Source organism: Theropithecus gelada, chromosome 19 (genome assembly GCF_003255815.1).
Source record: "Theropithecus gelada isolate Dixy chromosome 19, Tgel_1.0, whole genome shotgun sequence".
NCBI lineage: Eukaryota > Metazoa > Chordata > Mammalia > Primates > Cercopithecidae > Theropithecus > Theropithecus gelada.
Window position 1 is genome coordinate 27,537,064 of NC_037687.1, and position 22,254 is coordinate 27,559,317.

At 59.1% G+C, this 22,254-nt stretch overlaps 3 protein-coding genes across 9 annotated transcripts in view; all 3 read right to left on the bottom strand.

Moving 5' to 3' along the window:
- Nucleotides 1-4,860: 4,860 nt before the first annotated feature.
- JOSD2 (Josephin domain containing 2) lies at nucleotides 4,861-9,579 on the bottom strand. Of its 5 annotated transcripts, none has more exons than XM_025367544.1 (5): nucleotides 9,341-9,579; nucleotides 8,513-8,672; nucleotides 6,333-6,458; nucleotides 5,225-5,419; nucleotides 4,861-5,119 (listed from the first exon to the last, which is right to left on the bottom strand). In XM_025367544.1, the coding sequence occupies exons 2-5, from the start codon at nucleotides 8,656-8,658 to the stop codon at nucleotides 5,020-5,022; spliced, it is 567 nt and encodes a 188-aa protein (XP_025223329.1). In that variant the 5' UTR covers nucleotides 8,659-8,672; nucleotides 9,341-9,579; the 3' UTR covers nucleotides 4,861-5,019. The 5 variants fall into 5 exon arrangements, with proteins under 5 accessions (XP_025223329.1, XP_025223328.1, XP_025223331.1 ...); XM_025367543.1 differs by having other exon boundaries at nucleotides 8,513-8,675; XM_025367546.1 differs by having other exon boundaries at nucleotides 8,513-8,675; nucleotides 9,299-9,467.
- Nucleotides 9,580-9,829: 250 nt separating this feature from the next.
- ASPDH (aspartate dehydrogenase domain containing) lies at nucleotides 9,830-12,980 on the bottom strand. Of its 2 annotated transcripts, XM_025368200.1 has the most exons (7): nucleotides 12,060-12,167; nucleotides 11,526-11,670; nucleotides 11,180-11,264; nucleotides 10,914-11,063; nucleotides 10,612-10,832; nucleotides 10,389-10,543; nucleotides 9,830-10,000 (listed from the first exon to the last, which is right to left on the bottom strand). In XM_025368200.1, exons 1-7 carry the CDS (start codon nucleotides 12,109-12,111, stop codon nucleotides 9,957-9,959), a joined length of 852 nt encoding a protein of 283 aa, XP_025223985.1. In that variant the 5' UTR covers nucleotides 12,112-12,167; the 3' UTR covers nucleotides 9,830-9,956. The 2 variants fall into 2 exon arrangements, with proteins under 2 accessions (XP_025223985.1, XP_025223986.1); XM_025368201.1 differs by lacking the exons at nucleotides 10,914-11,063; nucleotides 11,526-11,670; nucleotides 12,060-12,167 and adding an exon at nucleotides 12,757-12,980.
- Nucleotides 12,981-15,159: 2,179 nt separating this feature from the next.
- Nucleotides 15,160-22,254, bottom strand: part of LRRC4B (leucine rich repeat containing 4B) — a 58,522-nt gene continuing 51,427 nt past the window's right edge. The window contains exon 3 of one of the 2 annotated variants that reach the window (XM_025367805.1): nucleotides 15,160-17,643. In XM_025367805.1, the coding sequence (XP_025223590.1) occupies nucleotides 15,799-17,643 (1,845 nt within the window). In that variant the 3' untranslated portion in view covers nucleotides 15,160-15,798. The remainder of the gene's footprint in view (nucleotides 17,644-22,254) is intronic. The other variant, XM_025367806.1, reaches the window with a different exon arrangement.

The window sequence follows — 22,254 nt, forward strand, 5'->3', positions numbered from 1 at the left end:
GAGAGAGACAGAAACAGGGAGAAAGAGAAGGAGAGAGGGATGGAGAGAGAGAGGAGAGAAGGAGACAGAGGGAGAGAGAGAGAGACAGGGAGACAGAGGGAGAAGACGCACGGAGCCTTGCGGCAGGAGGTGGAGGAAGGAGCAGACCCTCTCACCTGGCATCAGTGGCGGCTGAACCCTGGGCCTGACCGTGTGATTTAAGGGATACCCTGGGGGTGAGACCGCCCCCCGCCGCCACTGCCTTATCTGGCCAGACCCGGCACTGTGAGCTAAATCGGGCAGCAGCTGTCACCACCAGGGGGTGCGGGACAGCTGTCCCCCTCCCCCAGCACCTGCCCTGCACCTGCCTCGTGACCGTAGCCCCTCCCTCTCCCCTTCTGCAGCCTGGGGGTGCTGAGAGGCCGCTGGCATCTGTGGGGGGCGCCCCCGCCCCGTCAGCTCTGGGACGGGCCTGGCTGGGCGCCCTGGGGCAAGCGGCAGCCTTCTGAGTCCCGAGGCGCTCTCCTGGGAAGAGGGGTCCCAGTGGGTGGAGGCACAGGCGCTCTGCACTGTGAGGGGCCCGCAGTAAGTGCTTAGTTGATGCGATGACCTGGTCTGCCCTGCCCGCTCTCACCTGCCAGAATGTAGGGGTTAGGGCAGGAGGGAGTGGGAGCAGGAGGTCAGCTGGCCCCTCTCCCCCCGCACCCCACCCCAGCTCCTCCTCCCTGGGCTCCTCACTCCGGACCTTATTTGGCCATAGCCCAGGACGCACCTGGGGGCCACAGCCCCTCCTGCCACTCAGGCCCAAGAATAGCAACACTCAGGCCCCCGCCAGTCTGTCTGGGACCTGCGATGGGACAGGCAACAGGCACAGGGTGGCAGGGAGGGGCCCAGGGGCACAGAGAGAAGGGGAGGGGCACAGAGAGAAGGGTAGAGACACAGAGAGACAGAGGGGAGAGACAGCGAGTTGAGGAGAGACTGAGAGCGACTGTGGGAGAGACAGAGAGACAGGGTCAAAGAGACAGAGAGGGGTGGAGAGAAACGCCCAGCAAGAGAGAGAGAGAGGTAGACACAGAGACAGAGGGGGCTGAGCCAGGGGCCTGGGGCCAGACACCCAGACGGGCCAGAGAGCAAGACCCACACCAGCAGAGGCCCGGGGAGCCCGGCGGGTGGGCAGGAGGTGCAGGGGTCCGAGTTGTCCTGGAGTTGGGGTGTCTGCAACCCCCAGCAGCTTCCCCTTCGGTGCTGTCTGGCTTTTCACTTTAAGACCCGCCCTTTGACCTTGGGAAAACTTGCAAACCAGAACCTGCCACACCCTGGTCCCTGCGTGGCGAGGGCTTTTGTGAGCGTGTCCTGCAGGGCATCAGTTCCACCTTGCCGGGACGGTCATGGGCAGCTCGGGGGCTGCCTGGATGAACTGCCTGCCTGGGCGCAAGGGTGTATGGCTGCTGGAGGGGACGCGCCCCAAGCCGGGGACCCCTTGCCTCCCTGTGCCTGAGTCCCCCACTTCTGCAGGTGCCTAACGGGGGTCCCAGGGTTCAGCCAGGCCCCTGGGCACTGTCCACTCATTCCTGCCTCCTCGCCTCCCGGGGCCCACCAGGCTCAGACCCACCTCTCTGTCCCCCTCAGGGGCCTGGCTCCAGCCCTGCCCTCCCAGCCTCCTTCCTGGCCTCCCGGCCTCTGGTCCCCCCTCCATTCTGAGCCTGCAGCTCCAGAGGGGTCTCTGCATCCAGAGCTGACCTGCTCTTCCCTTCTCGCAGCTCCCAGGTTGCCCTCGGAGGTCCCGCCTGGTTGGGTTCCTGGCCGGGACCCACTCTCCTCTTTCATCAGCTCCTCAAATAACTCTGGCGATAAACAGCTGTAACGTTCTAGGTCTCATCCAGGATGACTTCCAATTCTGCAGTGCCCTCCCCTGCCCCGCCGGCCTCTGCAGAGCCCTCCTCAGCCTTCCGTGGCCAGCCTTGTCTCTGGGCCATTTTATGCGACTCGCTTGTCCCGGGGCCCCTTCTCTGTCTTCTGGTCCCTGCAGTGCCCCGTGGGAACCTGTAAAAGCCCCCACTGCTGGGACAGGTACTTTTGGTGTTCCCTTGGGCCTCCCCACAGGGTGGGAGCTGGGAGGGTGTCCCTCCTCCGCTGTGGGGACCCTCGTGATGACACGGGGCCCATCGGGGGATCCAGGACACTCTCCCGGTCTCAAGGTCATGGCAGCCTTGATCCCACTCACAACCTCACTCCCTGTTGGCCGAGTAACACAACATATTCACAGGCCCCAGGGATTAGGACACGGCATCTTTTAACTTAATTTAATTGTTTGTTGTTTGAGATGGAGTTTCACTCTTGTTACTGAGGCTGGAGTGCAGTGGCATGATCCCAGTTCACTGCAACCTCTGCCTCCCGGGTTCAAGCAATTCTCCTGTCTCAGCCTCCCAAGTAGCTGAGATTACAGGTACCCGCCACCACACCCGGCTAATTTTTGTTGTTTGTTTGTTTGTTTTTTGAGACAGAGTCTCACTCTGTCGCCAGGCTGGAGTGCAATGGCGTGGCTGGAGTGCAGTGGCGCGATCTTGGTTCGCTGCAACCCCCGCCTCCCAGGTTCAAGCAATTCTCCTGCCTCAGCCTCCTGAGTAGCTGGGATGACAGGCGTGTGCCACCACGGCCAGCTAATTTTTGTAATTTTAGTAGAGACACGGTTTTCACCGTGTTGGCCAGGATGGTCTCAGTTTATTTACCTCGTGATCCACCCACCTTGGCCTCCCAAAGTGCTGGGATTATAGGCATGAGCCACTGCACCCAGCCTAACTTTTTTTTTTTTTTTTTTTTTTTTTTTTTGAGACAGAGCCTTACTGTGTCGCCCAGGCTGGAGTGCGGTGGCATGATCTCGGCTCACTGCAAGCTCTGCCTTCCGGATTCACGCCATTCTGCCTCAGCCAGTAGCTGGGACTACAGGTGCCCGCCACCATGCTTAGCTAATTTTTTTGTATTTTTAGTAGAGACAGGGTTTCACCGTGTTAGCCAGGATGGTCTCAATCTTCTGACCTTGCGGTCTGACTGCCTCGGCCTCCCAAAGTGCTGGGATTACAGGTGTGAGCCACCGTGCCTGGTCTATTATATTTATTTTTATTTATTTTTTTGAGACAGGGTCTCACTCTATCACCCAGGGTGGAGTGCAGTGATTCTGTCATGGCTCACTACAGCCTCGACCTCCTGGACTCAAGGGATCCACCTGCCTCAGCCCCCAAGTAGCTGGGATCACAGGTGTGCACCACCAAGCTTAGCTTATTTTAATTTTTTTGGAGAGACAGGGTCTCGCTATGTTGCCCAGGCGGGTTTCAAACTCCAGAGCTCAAGTGATCCTCCTGCTTTTACCTCTCAAAGTGCTAGGGTTACAGATGTGAGCCACCATGCCTGGGCTATTATATTTTTGAGACAAGGTCTCTCTCACTCACGATCATGGCTAACTGCAGCCTTAACTTCCTGGGCTCAAGCAATCCTCCTGCCTCAGCTTCCCAAGTAGCTGCGATTACAGGCGCAGGCCACCACGTCCCGCTTATTTATTTATCTATGAGACAGAGTCTTCCTCTGTTGCCGAGGCCGGAGTGCAGTGGTGTGATCTCGGCTCACCAAAACCTCCACCTCCTGGGTTCAAGCGATTCTCCTGCCTCAGCCTCCCGAGTAGCTGGGATTACAGGCACCCGCCACCACACCCAGCTAATTTTTGTATTTTTAGTAGAGATGGGGTTTCACCATGTTGGCAAAGCTGGCCTTGAACTTTTTTTTTTTTGTTTTGAGACGGAGTCTTGCTCTGTCGCCCAGGCTGGAGTGCAGTGGCGCTATCTCGGCTCACTGCAAGCTCCGCCTCCCGGGTTCACACCATTCTCCTGCCTCAGCCTCCCAAGTAGCTGGGACTACAGGCGCCTGCCACCATGCCCGCCAGGTGCATGCCAAAGTGTTGGGATTACAGGCATGAGCACTGTGCCTGGCCAGTTTTGAACTCTTGACCTCAGGTGATCTATCCACCTCGGCCTCCCAGAGTGCTGAGATTACAGACGTGAGCCACCGGCCTCACATCCCACTTATTTTTAATTTTTTTTTTTTTTTTGTAGAGACAGGGTCTTGCTATGTTGCCCAGGCTGGTCTCATACTGTGGACCTCAGCCTCCCAAAGCACTGTGGTTACAGGCATGAGGCACCACATCTGGCCAGGGTGTGGACATCTTTGGGGCCACTGTTCTGCCCACCTACCAATCAATGGAATAGAATGGAGAGTCAAGAAGTAAACTCAGGCACGGTGGCTCACGCCTGTAATCCTAGCACTTTGGGAAGCTGAGGCAGGCAGATTGCTTGAGGTCAGGGGTTCAAGACCAGCCTGGGCAACAGAGCAAGATCCCATCTCTACAAAACAATTTAAAGAAAGTAGTCAGGTATGGCACCTGTGGTCCCAGCTACTTGGGAGGCTGAGGTGGGAGGATCACCTGAGCCCAGGAGTTCAAGGCTACAGTGAGCTGTGATTGACCCACTGCAATCCAGCCTGGGTGACAGAGTGAGACACTGTCTCAATCAATGGAATAAAGAAGTAAACACCTGCTTTCTCCTTAGCAAGTACCCCCGTGGAACCCAGATCAAACGCATTCGTTCGCCACTGGTCTCTCTCCAGCACCGGAGGAGCGTGAGCCCCAGGGGCACGGACTTGTACTGTTTTCTGCTGTGTCACTGATGAGGAAGCTGAGGCCCAGCGGTGAGCAATTGGCATGAGGCGGCAGAGAACCAGGAGGGCTCCTGGGCTCTCAGCCCCACCCACCAGGGTGTCTGGCCGGTCAGAGAAGTGGGAGTGACTGAGTGGAAGGGGCCCCAGAAGGGCGGGGCAGTCAGACACAGGCCAGGCGGCAGAAAATCAGCAGATTTATTGAGGCAGCAGCGGCAGTGGGGAGCAGGGGTGTGGGGAGGGGGCTGGGCCTCCCCAGGCCTTTCCCAGGCACGCAGTGTGCACAGTCAGAGGGGGACGCGCAGGGACTGTGCTGTGGGCGCCGACGGTCAGCTGAGATCAGTCTGTCCGAAGCCAGCAGCCCTTCTCCTCCACCTCCTTGGTCACCACCAGCAGCACCTCACACAGGCCCTGGGCCAGCGCAGTCGCCAGGAAGGCCCTGGGTGGGAGAAATGGGGAGACTGAGGCTCAGCCAGCCTGGGCATTCCCTCTGGGGAGTGGGGTTTCAGGCCCCTGGTCTTGGAATCACCTCTGTGGGGCTCACCTGACTCCGTCCTCGTCCCCCAGGGCCTCGGGCGCCCGCAGCTTGGAGTCCAGGTTGTAGTAGATGCCGTCTACTTGGCGCAGGGCCACCCAGTGCCGCCGGCGCAGCGGCAGTGACAGCAGCCCCAGAGACACGGGCGAGGGCAGGTTCAGGATTAGTCCCAGCACCTGGGGCAGGGCCAGCTGGGACAGGGGCCTGTGCGGGCAGGGAGGGGACACCGCCATCAGGGCCTGCTCTGCCCGCCGGTGAAATGTGGCTGACCATGTGGGGCCCAGGCTGGCAGCGGTGGGGGCCTCCTGAGCCCACCCAGAGGTGTTCCTTAATCAGCCACCCTGGTTCCCAACACTCTCCGTTCACCCGCCCACTCAAACCTCCCACCCATGCAGCCGCCCAACCAGACCTCCCACCTATCCACCCACCATTCACCCAACTCACATTGGCCCTTCACCAACCACCATCACCCTGTCTGTCCAGCCACCCACCCACCAACTTGCTCCTCACACAGCCACCCAGGATCCAGGCATGATCCACCCACCCCACCGGGCCTCCCAGCCACCAGCCAACTTCCCAACAATTCACACACTCACCTCCATCTATGCATTCACCTCCCCGCCACCACCACCATCCAACTAGCCATCTACTGTCCACCACCCACCACCCAGCCACCACCCAGCCAGCCATTCACCCAACAGTGGACTCACCATGCCCCCAGTCCTCACCCACTCTTTACCCACCTGCCATTGGTCTACCCCTCATCCACCAGCCACACACCTGGCCACTGGCCAGCCAGCCATCAAAACCTCCCATTCATCCACCCAACTCCCCAGCCTCCTGTCTGTTGTCCACTGACCATGAACACCCAATCCCCTCACTCCCCCTCACCCAACACATCCAACCACCTACTCAGCATTCACCCGGTAACCATCATCCACCCAGCGTCTCAGCCTGCCGACCGCCTGATCTCCCCCACTAACCCATCAGCGCCAGCCTTCCCGCATTCATGCCAGCCCCCCCGGCCACATTCCCCTCCCTGACCCCCCAACAGGCTCACACGACAGGGTGCCCTCTGTGCCCGGCCTAGGATGTGCTGTGCGGCTCTGGGGCCTACCTCCTCCTGTCCCACCACACGGCGGCCAGGCCCAGCCCCTGCAGAGCGGCCATGATCACGTTGACGTCATAGTTGCCGGTGCCCAGGAGGCTGCGATGAGGGTTCAGCCGGGAGTCTGGGGCCAACCTGGTAGTGGGGGTGGCCAGAGTTAAGCCGGGGACCCGTGGAAAGGCCGCCCCACAAAATGGGGGTGCCAGGGGCCACAAGTTGCCTCAGCCTTTGACTCTCCCCGCTTCAGACCCCACAACTCATCCACCCTCAAGTCCTGTCCCTCCTGCCCCAACTCTGCCCTGTCCCCAAGGCCCCAGTTGGGCTCTGTCTTCTCCCCCAGCCTCCAGCCTCCCTCCAGTCCATTCCCACGTGGCCCTGGCCCTCCCCTGCTCACAGCTCTCCCATAGCTCTCCAGCGCCCTGGACAAAGTCCCTGTCCCTCCGCCAGTCCCTTTGTCCTTGAAGACCCGCCTCAGATGTCAGATCCTATGAGAGGAGACTCCTGACCTTCAGGCTGGGTCGGCGCCCTGTCTGGGCTCCCCCAGTGAACTGAGCTACCTCAACGATGACAGCTGCCCGCATCACCCTCATTTAACACTGCTTGCTTCTCCCATGGGGTTGCCCTCACCCCTGCCCTGCTCACAGCCCACTCTGCTGCCTCATTTCCCCCAGGACAGAGTCCCACAAGGCCCTGCGTGGTCTGGCCCTGGTGGCTTCACCTCAGAGCCTCAGCACCCTCCTTCCTGGCCCCCTGGCCCCAGCCACATCCCCGGTGCCCACCGCTCCCCGCCCCACCCCTGCCAACCTTTCCTCCAGCTCTTCCCCTGCCCAGGAAGGCTCTTCTGCCTGCCACCACTTGTCTCTGGGCCCTGCCTCTGAACAGCTGCACCTCTGCTCCCTATCTGGGCCCTGGGCAGGCAGGGCATGGGAGGAAAAGGCTTGTGTGTGTGTGTTTCCCTCGCCACCCTCAGGCTGGCACTTGAGTCTGAGTCATCTCAGGGTCTCCAACATGGCTTTGGTATGAAAGAGCTGGTGGGTCCTTGTTCTGAACGATAGAGATGAATAAATACCATAATGATCAGTCTGAGGGGCTGGGACTCTTAGGATGTCCAGGAGCCAGAGGCGGCTTTGAGCAAGAGACAGGAGAGGCAGGCCCATCTCCAGGTGTAGAAAGACTCTCTAGGATCAGTGGGGACTGAAGGCAGGGACAGACTGGAGGCCACGGGCAGGTTGGGCAGGAGAGGATCAGGCCTGAGCTGGGGCCAGGGACGTGGGGACAGAGAGGAGAGAGAGATGATAAAGGATGGATTTTTGTTTGTTTGTTTGTTTGTTTGAGACAGAGTCTTGCTCTGTTGCCTGGCTCACTGAAACCTCCATCTCCCAGGTTCAAGCAATTCTCCCACCTCAGCCTCCAGAGTAGCTGGGACTACAGACGTGTGCCACCACGCCCAGCTAATTTTTTTTAAATTTTTTAGTAGAGATGGGGTTTTGCCCTGTTGGCCAGGCTGGTCTGGAACTCCTGACTTCAAGTGATCCACCTGCCTCGGCCTCCCAAAGTGTTGGGATTACAGACGTGAGCCACTGCGCCCGGCCAAGGAGCGAGGTTGGACATCATGAATAGTGAAGAGGAACATTCCATGCTGGCAGAGAAGGAAGCCACACCAGGCAGAAAGAAGTACCTGGAAGCCCAGAGGCTGCACAGGAGGGCTCACGGGAGTGGAGAGTCTGGTTTGAGGGGGGCTGTGAGGGCTGAAGCTGCAGAGGCAGGCTCAGCGTCTGCTATCAGGAGGGCCCTGAGTAGGGCGGGGGCGTGTTTAGGATGGACTGGAGAGCTGTGACAGGGCCCAGATAAGAGATGCCTGAAACTGGGTGAGCCCGTAATCCCAGCTACTGGGGAGGCTGAGGTGTGAGGATCACAAGCTCAGGAGTTCAAGACCAGCCTGAGCAGCACAGCCAGACGTTGTCTCGAAAGAAAGAAAGGACCACCGGATTGGGGCCTGGCTGGGGCTGAGGCCACATTGACAGACAGGCACAGGAGGCAACATCTCCCAGAGTCCCAGCGTCTGGCTTAGGCAAGTGAGCTGGGGACAGAAGAAAGCCCCCAGGCTCAGCGCCTGCTTGGTGGCGAGACCCAGGTGGGTCGCTCTGCCGGAGCCCTGCTGCTCCAGGGGCCGGGTGGGTGACGGTCACCTCTTGCAGATCTCATCGGCAGCCTCCTGGCTAAAGAGCTGCTGCTGCAGAACGTTGTTGAGGGCGTGGACGGCACATAGCTCCAGGCGCTGCCGTTCGTGGTACACAGAGGGTGGGCTCGGCTGTGCTCCCGGGGCCTGGGACATGCCGTCCTCGGCTCCTGCTGGGGGTTGGGAGGGGAAGAAGGTCCTCAGGGGCCCGGGATCTAGAGGTCCAACCTCCCAGCAGGCCTTTGGGGCATCGCCATTGATTGAGCTGGGGCTCCGGGCAGCCCGGGAGGACACTGGGCCCCTGACCCCGCTCCCTGGGTCTCCTGACAGTACACGTCCCTCCATCCCCTCTTCCTATTCCTACGAAAAAGGCTGTCTCCTCTGCTCCCCTAGCAACAGAGAACCACCCCCACCAGGTCTCGAAGAAAAAGGGTGCCTATCATGGTCACCTAGCAACAGAGGAACCCGCCTCCCCTGTCCCTAGGTAACCGGGCGCTCTGTGGTTACCTAGCAACAGAGCCCCTTCCCCACGGCACTAGGTAACAAAGTCTGTCCTCCGAGCACCTAGCAATAGAGAGTCCTCCTCCCCTGTCTCTAGGTGATAGGGTCCCCTCCGGTCTCCTAGCAACAGAAGACTACCCTTCCCCGGTCATGAAGCAGCGAGGCTCTCTGCTCTTGTCACCTGGCAACGGGGCCCCCTCCCCAGTCACTAAGCAACAGGAGTTCCTTTTCCTATACCCGGCAACCAGGCCCCTTCCCCGGACACCAAGGAATGGAGCCCTTCACCGACACGCACCCCAACCACGGCGCTCGCCCTTTGCCTGGCAACGCCCCTCACCCCGCCTGCCTCTCCGCTCCACCGAGCCAAGGGCTTCCGCATCCCCTTCCTGGGTTGCGGCTCTGTGCTCCGAGTGCGGGGCGGGCAGCACCGCGCTGACTGGGCAGGCGGGACGGACTACAGCTCCCGGTGATCCCTGCGCGCCGGACTACGACTCCCGTGGGGCCCCGCGGGACCCCTCCTCCCCACCGAACGCCCGGGCCGCGCGGCCTTGAAGTCCGCCGTCGGGCCTAGAAAATGCTGCACTACAACTTCCGTCGGGCCCCGCAGCAAGTCCCGGAAGTGTGCCTCAGCTGCCCTTCCTTCGCGTACGGCCGCGCCCACTACCGCTCAGAGCTTCTAGGAAATATAGTGCGTACGCTCTCGCGATAGCTTCCCGGCGCCGCGCTCTCGTGGGAGGTCGCCCCCTGCGATGGCGTCATGCGCGGTGCGCAGACGCAGCGTGACGTCACACAAGGGAAACGGGGACCAGGGACGCCAGGCGGTGCAGGGGGGAGACAGCGGTGATCTTTACTGAGTCAGAAGGGAGATCCTGGGGATGTGGGGCAAGGCAGGGGTGGGATAGTGGTAGTGAGAGGCCAGTAAGATGATCTCGTCTCGGGAGGGAGGAGGCTTCTCAGCAGAGATGGATCCCCGGCCTGGAGGGGAGCTGGCAGCAGGCTGCGGGGGAGAGAGGGGAATGAGCGAGTAAGACAGAGGAGAGATGAGGAGACAGACACCTGGGGGAGGCAATGGTGGGAGGAGGGGACAGGCCTGGGGGGCGGTGGAGGAAGACCCAGAGAGAGGGGGACAGAGCCCTGGGGGTGGACACAGACAGCGAGAGTCCTCATCAGAGGCGGGCACAGAGACTCAGAGAGGGGACGCGGACAGAGATGGAGACATCTACGGTGCCAGGATTCAAAGTCGTGGACAGAGGTTAAGGAAATAAAGGTCAGAAATAAAGGTCAACAAATACAGAACCAGAGCTGCAGAACTAGCGAGAGCCCGGGATCCCCAAGCTCTGCAGAACACAGGAGCCCAGGGCCGGGGGAGAGGGGCCTGGTCGCACCCAGGAGGCTCCGCCAGAAGGCCGTGACGGTGGCGGAGCCGGTTACCGCGCCTGGCTCGGCAGGGTTCTCTCTGTGGGTGTGCACAGCAAAGCTTCGGCCTGTGGGGCCCGGGTGTCCGCTCAGCTCTACATCCACCACGTGCATGTCCGTGAGGCTGGGACAAGTGGGGCGGTCAGTCTGGTTAGCCTGGACTCAGCCCAACACCCTGCTCACTCTGCTCACCTGAGATCAGCCACAAGCACACCAGTCACCCCATCGAAGCCCAGGCTGGGGGCAGCCAGGGCAGCTGCCGCCATGGTGTTGGAATTTCGGGGGGCAAAGGGGCAGAGCCCACGGACAGGGCCTTCGTAGAGCACAGTGCGAGGCCCCGTGCCGTGGGCTGCAGCCAGGGGTCCCTCGAGCCGGAAGCCATCGGGGTGTGTGGCCATGGTGACACGAAGGCTCTGGAAGCAAGAACCCGGGTTAGGGGGAGTGGGGTCTTTGGAGGCCTCCCCTGGTTCCTGGGGAGCCCAGCAGGCCCTCACCCGGAGGCCCCCAGCTGCATCCAATCTCATGATGTCCTCGGTGCCCCACAGGGCCCCTCGGGCCACAAACACGGCATGGTTCCAGTGCTGCGAGGCCTCCAAGAGCTGCCGCTCTGTGGTCTGGTCACTTAGAGCTGAGGGGGACCCCACCTGGGGTGGATGGAGGAGGAGAGGGTTGAGGTCAGGGAAGGATATCCACTTTAGGGTGGGGTGAGACCAAGACACAAGGGGTAGGGCTCTGTGTGAATGGTTGGGGTGGGGCTTACCAGGAGATTGGCATGGCGCAGGATTTGTGCCCCAGATTCATGGATTATTTTGGGATGGGCCACTTCCACAACCAGATGAGGGTGCCTGGGAGAGGGGAAAGAAGGCACAGGGGTCTTGGAGACGTATTAGGCCTCTTCTTCCCCAAGTTCCCTCTGAGTCTACTGAGAGCTGCCCCTCTTTTCCCTGGCCTGGGAGGAGAAATGAGATGAATGGGCTCGTCCCGTTTCACATTTGCTTGAACCAAGGCCCAGAGAGGGTCAGGGAATCCCTGAGATCACACAGTGGCTAAGAGGGCCAGGACAGGAGCTTCAGGGAGCTCCACTCACCCATGGCAAGGTCACTGACCTTTCCCCAAGGGCAGCAAGCTTCTGGAGCTGCAGGGAAGGGGGCACGCTCCCTGCCATTCGTCCTGGGTCACGATTCCAGACAAAAACAAGTTCTAGGCCAAGTTCTGGTCCCTGAGCCAACAGGCGGGAGACGAGGGACTGTCCTGAGGAGAGGGAAAGGAGAGGGCTAGAGACCCAGAGAGAGGGGGACAGAGGCTCAGAGAGAGGAGATGAGGACAGAGACTCGGGGAGACAGATGGGGCCGGGGGCAGAGATTCAGAGGGACAGGAGGACACAGGCCCAGAGAGAGAGGAGGTGGGGACAGACTCAGATGTGGGGGGGAGGGGCAGAGACCCAGTGTGGTGGACAGAGGCCCTGAGAGAAGGGAGACAGACGGAGAGGACAGAGACCTGGGGTGGGGTTGCGGTGGGCAGACCCACAGACACAGCTAGGGGCAGATGGAGACAGAGAAAAGTGTCTGCGGAGGGCAGAGAGCCTTGGGGGCTTTAGGAAGGGGATTGGGGAAGGAGGCCCAGGATGGTCAGGGACTCACCGAGGCGGCCGTAGCCCACCACGCCCACCCTCCATGGGCCCTTGTCGGCCATGGCCCTGAGTGTGGTGTCTGTGGCCCGGCTCCCTGGGCTGCTGGCTGCCCCCTGCACGAGGCCTGGGCAGCTGCTGCTCTTTGGACATCTGACCCTTGAGCCTCTGGGCTCAGTGTTCCCCCTGCCCCGCAGACCCAGTGTGGGGGCGTGGGCCTGCTGGGGTGGAGGCGGGACAACCCTTCCCTGTACTCTGTCCACTTTCCTGGGCCCGGCACAGTGATCACGGTGACCGGGGGTTCCGGGAGCCCTGTGTGCCCCCCTTTCCCCTATAGCACACCCTCCTTGCTCCCTGCTGATGTGGAAAATTTCCTCTGCAGTCCCCTGCCCCCTATCTGGCCGGCCAGGTTGTCATGGAAACTGCATCTTGCTTTGGGTGGGGAGAAGAGATGGTGACAGGGACTCTGGGCTCTGTCCCCTCGTGCTCACCTCTCCTCCTCGTCCTCAGGTGGCCAAGGTCTGAGGGAGGCTTCAAGCTGGCCGTGCCCCCAGCCCTCCCGGAGGCAGCGGGAGCCCTGGTTGCAGCTTCTCCTCGATGTGCCCTTGCCTCAGCGGGTCCAATCTCCCTAGCCCCGCAGCACGGTCCCCTTCCTGCAGCCTCCGCCCCCGTCCACAGCCTCCCTCCGCTCTGATCATCCTTCAGTTCACCTTGACTTGCCACCTTTCACTCTGTCCCCCATCGTGCCACCAGCTGCCTCCCATGTGACATTCTCACTCCCACGTACGTCCCTCCTGTTCCCCAGCTTGCATCAGCCCAGGAGAAGCCTTCGAGGCCTGGAGAGGCCAAGCACCCCCAACATGAGCCCCAGCCACTGTGCCTCGAGGGTGCCTGGCATCGGAAATGGCGCAGGCTGCGGCAGTGCGGGCTCCCTGCCCCCAGCCACCACCTGGTACCCGCTGCAGTGTTTCCATGGCAACCAGGATTGGCGCTGGAAAGAGGCTGGAGAGAAAGAGAGCGTGAACGGGAGCATGGGGTGGGGGGACGGGCACCGGGTGGCGAGAGCCCCAAGTTGACAGGAGGAGAGAGGAGACAGACGCAGACAGAGAGGGGCCAAAACCCTGACACGGCGCCCAGAGGCTGCTGCTGCTGATAAAGGAGGAACTGACTTCCAGGGCCAGGAGCCCCGGGTGTAGGGGAGATAAGATGCCTGGGTGTAGAGAGATCCAGGAAGGGGGCAGGGGCCAGGCACCTCATGGAAGTGGGGGCCTCCCGCCATCCCCACCTTCTGACTCCTTCTGGGGCCTGAGTGTCCCCACAGTGCCCATAGCTGCCGTGTACGGAGCCCAGGCTGGGTCACTGCGAGGGGAGAAGGGGGCTGGGCGCAGGCCTGTGCGTCCTCAGGGCTGTGTCCCCGAAGCCACCTCAGCGTGGGAAGGTGCTAGAAGGCCCTGCATGGCTCTGTCACTCCCTGTGCCTCCCCCAGTGGCATGAGATGGCAGCCCCGGCCAGCCCCAGCCCTCCAGGAGCTGCAACTCAGGCGCCTTGACCCCTGCAAGAGACATCATCACCCCTCCCCCAATCCCCTCGACTGCCCACTGTGCTGGCAACCCCCCCCGGCCTGCTCGGGGCTTGCTCCCTGCCCTCTGAGGGCTCTGTTCCTGCCCTTCTGGGCGGCACTGTGGAGCCCCTGATGCCCCAGGCCCACCCGATCCGGCCCTCCAGCCTCCCACTGAACAGGCCAGAAATACAGCTCCTGTGCCTGAGGCCACAGCCCCAGCCTCCCACTTGGCCTCCCTCCCCTTCAGCGCCCATCCTCCGGAGCAGCCCTGAGGAGGTCTGCAGTGGAGACACTCTGGATTGGGCCCTGTTGTGGGTTGGATTGTCGCCCAGAAAGGGAAGCACAGAAGTCCTGACCTCCAGGGTCTCAGAATGGGACCTTATTTGGGAATTGGGTTTTTGCCAAGGATGGAGCTGAGGTTATACTGGAGGTGGAGGCTCCTGGTCCAGTCTGCCCTCTGTCCTTGTAAGAGGGGAGGTTAGGCAGGCTGCAGTGGCTCACACCTATAATCCCAGCACTTTGGGAGGCTGAAGCAGGTGGATCACTTCAGGTCAGGAGTTCAGGTCACCTGGCCAACATGGTGAAACCCCTTCTGTACTAAAAGTACAAAAATTAGTTGGGTGTAATGGTAGGCGCGTGTAATCCTAGCTACTCAGGGGGCTGAGGGAGGAGATTCACTTGAGCCTGGGAGGCAGAGGCTTTGGTGCGCTGAAATTGTGCCACTGCACTCCAGCCTGGACAACAGAGCAAGACTCTGTCTCAAAAAAAAAAAAAAAAAAAAAAAAAAGTCAGGCGCGGTGACTCATGCCTGTAATCGAGCACTTTGAGAGGCCGAGGCGAGTGGATCACCTGAGGTTAGGAGTTTGAAAGCAGCCTGGTCAATGTGGTGAAACCCGTCTCTACTAAAAATACAAAATTTAGCCAGGCGTGGTGGCGCATGCCTGTAATGCCAGCTACTTGGGAGGCTGAGGCAGGAGAATCGCTTGAAGCTGAGAAGCAGAGGTTGCAGTGAGCCAAGATTGTGCCACTGCACTCCAGCCTGGACGACAAGAATGAAACTCCATCTCAATTAAAAAAAAAAAAAAAAAAGGCGGGGGAGTTGGACACACACGCACACAGAGGGAAGAGATGAGAGGCTACAGGGGCAGGCGCTGGAAGACTGGGGTGAAATAATACAGCCACCAGCCAGGACAGCCTGGGGCCACCAGAAGCTGGCGAGGCAGGAAGCCCCCCGAGGTACCCCAGGTTTCAGAGAGAGCCTGGTCCTCCTGGCACTTTGATCACATCCAGCCTCCGGGACTGTGGGACTATAGATTTCCTTTGTTCTAAGTTCCCACCCAGGTTTGGGTGTGGCGTGGCGGTGCTAGGGGAGGAGTTTAGGAGGAGAGGGAATCAGACCTTCTCTGGGGTCTGCAGCGTGAAGGCTGAAGGGCCTAAGACCACCCGGAGGTGCGCGGGGCCCACCCTCCCAACGGGGCTGCGAGGCTGGCTCTCCAGCCTCTCCTTCCGCCCCCACCCGCATTCACTTTGTTTTCTCTCCTCCGTGCTTTCATGACCGAAAAAAATATTTTTTTACTTTTTCCATGTTTTTTTTTTAAAGTAATTACAGAGCAGGTAGTCGTTGACGCAAACCTCCCTTCAGTATCAAAAGTGTCTGTGGGGCAGGTGGGGCTGGGGCGGGTGGAGGCTGCCACCCTCTGCCGACGACAGGGACCGCCGGCCGGGAGCTCTGGCGACGTGTCCATCTCTTCAGTTTTGAGGGCGGAGGAGTGGGAGGGAGGGACGGGCGTCAAACTGCAAAAACTGAACCGTAAAAGGAGGGTGTCTGGGGCCGAGGGGAAAGGACACCCCTGGAAAAAGCTCCTGTCTCCCCTGGAAGGCGGCGGGCCGGGAACGCTTGGTCGGGAGCGCGAGGAGGAAACGCCACTTCTCCTGGGTCCCACGTCCCCTCCCGTCACCGAGGATTGGCGGGGGTGAGGCGAGGAGCCCAGAGACTCCGTTCCTGGAGCCCCACCCTGTCCTCACTGGGGGTCCGAGCCCCAGATGGGGCTGGAAGCCACCTCTCCCCAATTCCCTGCATGGTCCCAGAAGGTGGGCTGGGCTGTGGGAGGGAGGGGTCCCGGTCAGGCTGCGCCCGGGCTGGGACCGGGGTGGGGGGCTCCATGCCCCTTGCCCGCCAGGCCCCACCGCCTCAGATCTGCGTCTCTTGCACGTTCTCCTTGGAGCCGCTCTTGAAGAGCAGAGGTTCGTGGATGGAGTTGAGGCCGGGCGGGCCTTTGCCCCCGCAGCCCCCGCCGCTGGGGTTGCTGCTGTAGTGCGCCTTGAAGGCGGCAGCCACGTAGTGGTGGTGGTTGAGGTGGTCTCGCTCCAGAGCGGGCAGGGCCAGGTGGCTGTCCCCGCCCACGCCACCTCCACCGGCCACGGCGGCCGCGGCGGCCACGGACACGGCCGAGGCGGCGGGCAGCTCGTCCTCCACGTTGATGATCTCCACGGTGCGCGTGGGCCCGTGGTGCTTGTGGAGCTGGTGCTGCTTGCGCAGCTTGTAGAAGGCCACGAGCATCACCGCGGCCATGAACGTGATGGCCACGAAGCAGCCAATGATGATCTTGGTGGTCTTCATGACGTCGTCCAGGTCCTTGAGGGCGTTCTCCGTCACATCCGTGATGGGCACCGTGAACGCCTTCTCCGTGGGCCGCGAGGAGCGCGGGGCGGGTGCCGTGGTAGACGACGAGGCAGGACCGGCCGCGTCCCCGGGCCGGCCCCCGCCCCAGACACCGTCCGTCGTGGGCCCCGGCGGTTCCTTCTCCGTCCCCCGCGGCTGCAGGGCCTCCTCTCCGGGCTGCGTCTCCAGGGTCTCCACGGTCACCGTGGTGAAGTAGGTGTAGCCGCCACTGCCCCCTCCAACACCACCACCGCCCCCAGGGCCGCCCCCGCCGCCGCCGGTGCCCCCGGCCGCCACGGGGTCCACGGCCGAGACGTTGAGCGTGGCCGAGGCGGTGGTGTTGCCGGCCGAGTTCGTCACCATGCACGTGTACTGGCCCGTGTCCTGCACGGTGACGTTGGTGAAGTTGAGCGTGCCGTCATGCAGGACGGAGATGCGCACGCGGTAGGAGCCGTGGGTCATGAGGGTGCCGTTGGGCGTCAGCCAGTTGACGGAGGTCATGGAGGTGCCCGTGCGGCATTTGAGCTCGGCAGCCATGCCCTCGGTGACGTTGAGGTCAGTGGGCGGCTCCACGATGACGGGCGCGTAGCAGGTGAAATGCGACTGGTCCAGCTCCCCAATGTAGCGCCCCTTGAGGCCGGCGGGCGCATGACAGCGGGCGCAGCACGTCGTGTTGCTGGGCACCGTCTCTTTGAGCCACCAGCTCAGCCAGAGCACGTCGCAGTTGCAATGCCAGGGATTGTGGTTGAGGTGCACGCGCTCGAGGCGGTGCAGGGGCGTGAAGAGGTCGTGGGGCAGCGACATCAGGTTGTTGTGGGACAGGTTGAGCTCCTCCAGCGACTTGAGGTCGTCGAAGGCGTTGCGCTCGATGGTGGCTACCTGGGCGTGCATGAGCCACAGCTTGCGCAGACTGGTGAGACCCTGGAAGGAGCCCGGGCGGATCAGATCCAGCCGGTTACCCGACAGCTCCAGCTCCTCCAGGCGCACCAGGGCCGTCAGGTTGGGGATGTCCTTGAGGTTGCACATGCCCAGGTTGAGGTAGCGCAGGTTGACCAGCCCCTCGAAGGCCGCCTCCGAGATGTACTCCAGCCGCTTGAGCTCGCCCAGGTCCAGGCGCCGCAGCGAGGGCACGCGGTTGAAGGCGTAGGAGGGGATGCTCTCGATGGGGTTGTTGCGCAGCCAGAGCTCCCGCAGCTTGGACAGGTACTCGAAGGCCTGCGTGGGCACCGTGGTCAGCCGGTTGTCAAAAAGCTCCAGCGTGTTGAGGCTGGGCAGCCCGTTGAAGGCACCCACCTCGATCTTGCGAACCAGGTTCTTGCTCAACTGCAGAATCTCCAGGTGCCGCAAGTGCTTGAACGTGTCCGTCCGGATCACCTGGGGAGAGGGAGACACGGATCAGTCATGGAGATACTGACAAGGGCCGTGGGGGGATCACCAAGGTCCCGGGAGCAGGCGGGGTCGGGTGGCTGGATCTCCCGTGCTGTGCTACAACGGCACGACCACATTGCAACATGGTTTGATGAGTTTCTTATGAAGTTAAAACTGGAGTCAAGGCTGGGTGCGGTGGCTCAGGCCTGTAATCGCAGCACTTTGGGAGGCCAAGGCAGGTGGATCACTTGAGGTCAGGAGTTCGAGACCAGCCTGGCCAACATGGTGAAACCCTGTCTCTACTAAAAATACAAAAATTAGCCAGGTGTAGTGGCATGTGCCTATAATCCCAGCTACTTGGGAGACTGAGGCACGAGAATCACTTGAACCCAGGAGGCGAAGTTTGCAGTGAGCCGAGATAGTGCCACTGCACTCCTGCCTGGGCAACAGAGCAAGACTCTGTGTAGAAATAAACAAAAAAACTGGATTCAAGAATTTTGGGGGACTAGGCACGGGGTGGCTCATGCCTGTAATCCCAGCACTTTGGGAGGCTGAGGTGGGCAGATCACTTGAGCCCAGGAGATCAAGATCAGACTGGGCAACAGCACATAAACCCCATCTCTACAAAAATCAAAATAAAATAAAATAAAATAAACAAATTAGCCAGGCGTGGTGGCATGTGCCTGTTGTCCCTGCTACTAGGGAGGCTGAGGTGGGAGGATTGCGTGAGCCTGGAAAGGGAAGTCTGCAGTGAGCTCTGATCACACTACTGCACTCTAGCCTGGGCAATGAAGTAAAACCCTGTCAAAAAAAAAAAAAAAAAAAAAAAAGAAAGAAAGAAAGAATGAAAAACGAACAAACAAAAAAATGAAAAAAGATAGTTACTTACAAAGTTAAAACTGGATTCAAGAATTTTGGGGATGACCAGGTGTGGTGGCTCACCCCTGTATGCCAGCACTTTGGGAGGCTGCAGTGGGTAGATCACCTGAGGTCAGGAGTTCAAGACCAGCCTGGAACATGGTGAAACCCCGTCTCTACTAAAAATACAAAAATTAGCTGGGCGTGGTGGTGCATGCCTGTAATCCCAGCTACTTGGGAGGCTGAGGCAGGAGACTTGTTTGAACCTGGGAGGCAGAGGTTGCTGTGAGCTGAGATCGTGTCACCTCACTCCAGTCTGGGTGACAGAGCGAGACTCCATTTCAAAAAAAAAAAAAAAAAAAAGAATTTTGGGGGCCAGGCACAGTGGCTCATGTCTATAATCCCAGCACTTTGGGAGGCCAAGGTGAGAGGATCACCTGAGCCCAGAAGCTTGAGGCCAGTCTGGGCAACATTGGGAGACCTTGTCTCTACAAAAAAGAATTTAAAAAGAAATGTAAAAACAAGAATTTTGGGATTGAGGAGGAAAAACTTTTGAAAAAAAAGTTAAAACTGGAGTGGCCATCCAACCTGGCTGTTCCATTCCTGGGTATTTCCTCAAGAGAAATGAAGGCAGATGTCCACGCAACGGCTTCTACGTGGGTGTTCACAGCATTTTTTTTCTCTGGACTGCCTAAGCTGGAGACGGCCCAAATGACAATCAGCAGGTGAATGGACAAACACTGGGAGGTGTGGCCGTGTGGAGGATGCTGCGGCTCAGCCACAAAAGGGACCTGGCTACTGTGAACCCCTGGAAGAATGTCTCTGGGGTGAGGCTGAGCAAAAGAAGCCGAACCCAAAGGCGCTGGCGCGGTGGATCCGTCCACACTGTGCTCTGGGTGTTCTAAGTGGGCGTCTCTGCGTGTGTGGGTGGGTGAGGTGTCTGGGGCAGACAGGGAAGAGTGTGAGAGAGCTTTCTGGGGTGACTGACACGTGCCACATTGGCATGGTGGTTACATGACGGAAGGCGACTGTTAGGACTCCCCAAACTACACTTAAAATGAGGGTATTTTATTCCATGCCAGTGATACATTATTTTATTTTATTTTTGAGACAGAGTCTTGCTCTGTCACCCAGGCTGGAGTGCAGTTGCACAATCTCGGCTCACTGCCATCTCTGCCTGCCGGGTGCTAGCGATTATCCTGCCTCAGTCTCCCAAGTAGCTGGGATTACAGGCATGTGCCACCACGCCTGGCTAATTTTTGTATTTTTAGTAGAGACAGGGTTTCACCATGTCGGCCAGGCTAGTCTCGATCTCCTGACCTCGTGATCCACGCGCCTCGGCCTGCCAAAGTGCTGGGATTACAGGCGTGAGCTACCATGCCCGGCCAATTTTGTATTTTTAGTAGAGACGGGGTTTCACCATGTTGGCCAGGCTGGTCTTGAACTCCCGATCTCAAGTGATCTGCCTGCCTTGGCCTCCCAAAGTGCTGTGATATTACAGGCATGAACCACCTTGCTCGGCCACTACCCCTTAGTTTTAAAAATGAAAAAAATAAGGCTGGGCATGGTGGTTCACACCAGTAATCCCAGCACTTTGGGAGGCTGAGGTGGGAGGATCACTTCAGCCCAGGAGTTGAAGACAATCCTGGTCAACAAAGCAAGACCCCGTCTCTAAAAATAAATATAAAAATTAGCCCTGTGTGGTGGTGCACACCTGTGGTCCCAGCTACTCAGAAGGCTAAGATGGGAGGATTGCTTGAGCCCAGGAGGTCAAGGCTGCAGCGAACTGTGATCATGCCACTGCACTCCAGCCTGCGTCACAGAGGGAGACCCCGTCCCAAAAATAAATAAATAAATAATAAAAAATAAAAATACTAATACCAGCAACTAAGACACATTGAATAAGTCTTTGATGCCAGACACTGTTCTAAATGCTTTGTGAGTAATAACTCTTTTTTTTTTTTCTTTTTTTTTGAGATGGAGTCTGGCTCTGTCGCCCAGGCTGGAGTGCAGTAGCGCAATCTCGGCTCACTGCAAGCTCCGCCTCCCGGGTTCCTGCCATTCTCCTGCCTCAGCCTCCCGAGTAGCTGGGACTACAGGCGCCCGCCACGGCGCCCGGCTAATTTTTTGTATTTTTAGTAGAGACGGGGTTTCACCATGGTCTCGATCTCCTGACCTTGTGATCCGCCGGCCTTGGCCTCCCAAAGTGCTGGGATTACAGCCGTGAGCCACCGCGCCCGGCCTAATTTTTTTGTATTTTTAGTAGAGATGGGGTTTCACCATGTTGGCCAGGCTGGTCTCGAACTCCTGGCCTCAGATGATCCACCCAGCTTGGCCTTCCAAAGTGCTGGAATTACTGGTGTGAGCCACTGCGCATGGTCACATGAAACCAAAGCTTTTATTGATCCCACTTGTGACTATCCAAATATTTCATTCTAGAAATTCCCATGTTTCAAGATCACTAAGATGTGATAAAACCTATGGTAACTATTATTATGTTTCTAATATCAGAATGCCAAAACGCATCAGACCTCAAGGGTTTCACACGAAGGATGATGAATTAGGCCCAGGGAGGTGCAGTGACTTGCCCAGGGTCACACAGAAGTTGACAGCAGAGTTGGGATTGGATCCAGGCCCTCTGGTTCCAGAGTCTTGGCTCTTTTTTTTTTTTTTTTTTTTTTTTGAGACGGAGTCTCACTGTGTCTCCCAGGCTGGAGTGCAGTGGCGCGATCTCGGCTCACTGCAAGCTCCGCCCCCTGGGTTCACGCCATTCTCCCGCCTCAGCCTCCCAAGTAGCTGGGACTACAGGCGCCCGCTACCGCGCCCGGCTAGTTTTTTTTGTATTTTTAGTAGAGACGGGGTTTCACCATGTTAGCCAGGATAGTCTCGATCTCCTGACCTTGTGATCCACCCGCCTCGGCCTCCCAAAGTGCTGGGATTACAGGCTTGAGCCACCGCGCCCGGCGAGTCTTGGCTCTTGACCTCTGACCCTGGCTGCCGCCTTTCAGGGCTGGGACTGGGGTCCACAGGAGAGGCAGTGCTGGGTTAGAGCACAGGAGACAGGATCTCACAGGGTCCTCACTACTGATCACCACGCCGCGTGCACTGAGGCCCAGAAGGCCACACAGCCATCGGATCATATTTGCAAAGCCCAGATAGTGATGTGTACGAGGAAGAAGGGGACAGGCACTGGGGGAATGCAGTGTTACGGTATTAACAGAGGAAACTGAGAACCTCAGATGCATCCTGTGTCATCACAAAGAAGCTGAAGAATTAGGTATCAGAGTATATGCACCAAAAGAAAAAGGAGAAAAAGAAGCCAGGCGCAGTGGCTCACACTTGTAATCCCAGCACTTTGGAAGGCCGAGGCGGGCAGAGCAGTTGAGGTTGGGAGTTCGAGACCAGCCTGGCCAACATGATAAAACTCCATCTCTACTAAAAATACAAAAATTAGCCGGGGGTAGTGGTGGGCGCCTGTAATCCCAGTTACTCGGGAGACTGAGGCAAGAGGGAGGTGGAGGTTGCAATGGGCTGAGATGGCGCCACTGTACTCTGGCCTGGGCGACAGAGCAAGACTCCATCTTAAAAAGAAAAAAGAGGCTGGGCATGGTGGCTCACGCCTGTAATCCCAGCTACTTGGGAGGCTGAGGCAGGAGAATTGCTTGAACTCGGGAGGCGGAGGTTGCAGTGAGCCAAGATCCCCCAATTGCATTTCAGCCTGGGTGACAGAGTAAGACTCTGTCTAAAAAAAAAAAAAAA

Bases quoted from the DNA above. Each gene is read 5' to 3' on its own strand.
- JOSD2 (XM_025367544.1), bottom strand. From the start codon at position 8,658: ATGTCCCAGGCCCCGGGAGCACAGCCGAGCCCACCCTCTGTGTACCAC. The intron at 6,459-8,512 runs GTGACCGTCACC...CCCCACTACCAG, and splicing joins GCCGATGAGATCTGCAAGAG to GTTGGCCCCAGACTCCCGGC. The intron at 5,420-6,332 runs GTAGGCCCCAGA...CTGCCCGCACAG, and splicing joins GTGTGGTGGGACAGGAGGAG to GCCCCTGTCCCAGCTGGCCC.
- ASPDH (XM_025368200.1), bottom strand. From the start codon at position 12,111: ATGGCCGACAAGGGCCCATGGAGGGTGGGCGTGGTGGGCTACGGCCGC. The intron at 11,064-11,179 runs GTAAGCCCCACC...CATCCACCCCAG, and splicing joins TGCGCCATGCCAATCTCCTG to GTGGGGTCCCCCTCAGCTCT. The intron at 10,833-10,913 runs GTGAGGGCCTGC...TCTTGCTTCCAG, and splicing joins ATGCAGCTGGGGGCCTCCGG to AGCCTTCGTGTCACCATGGC.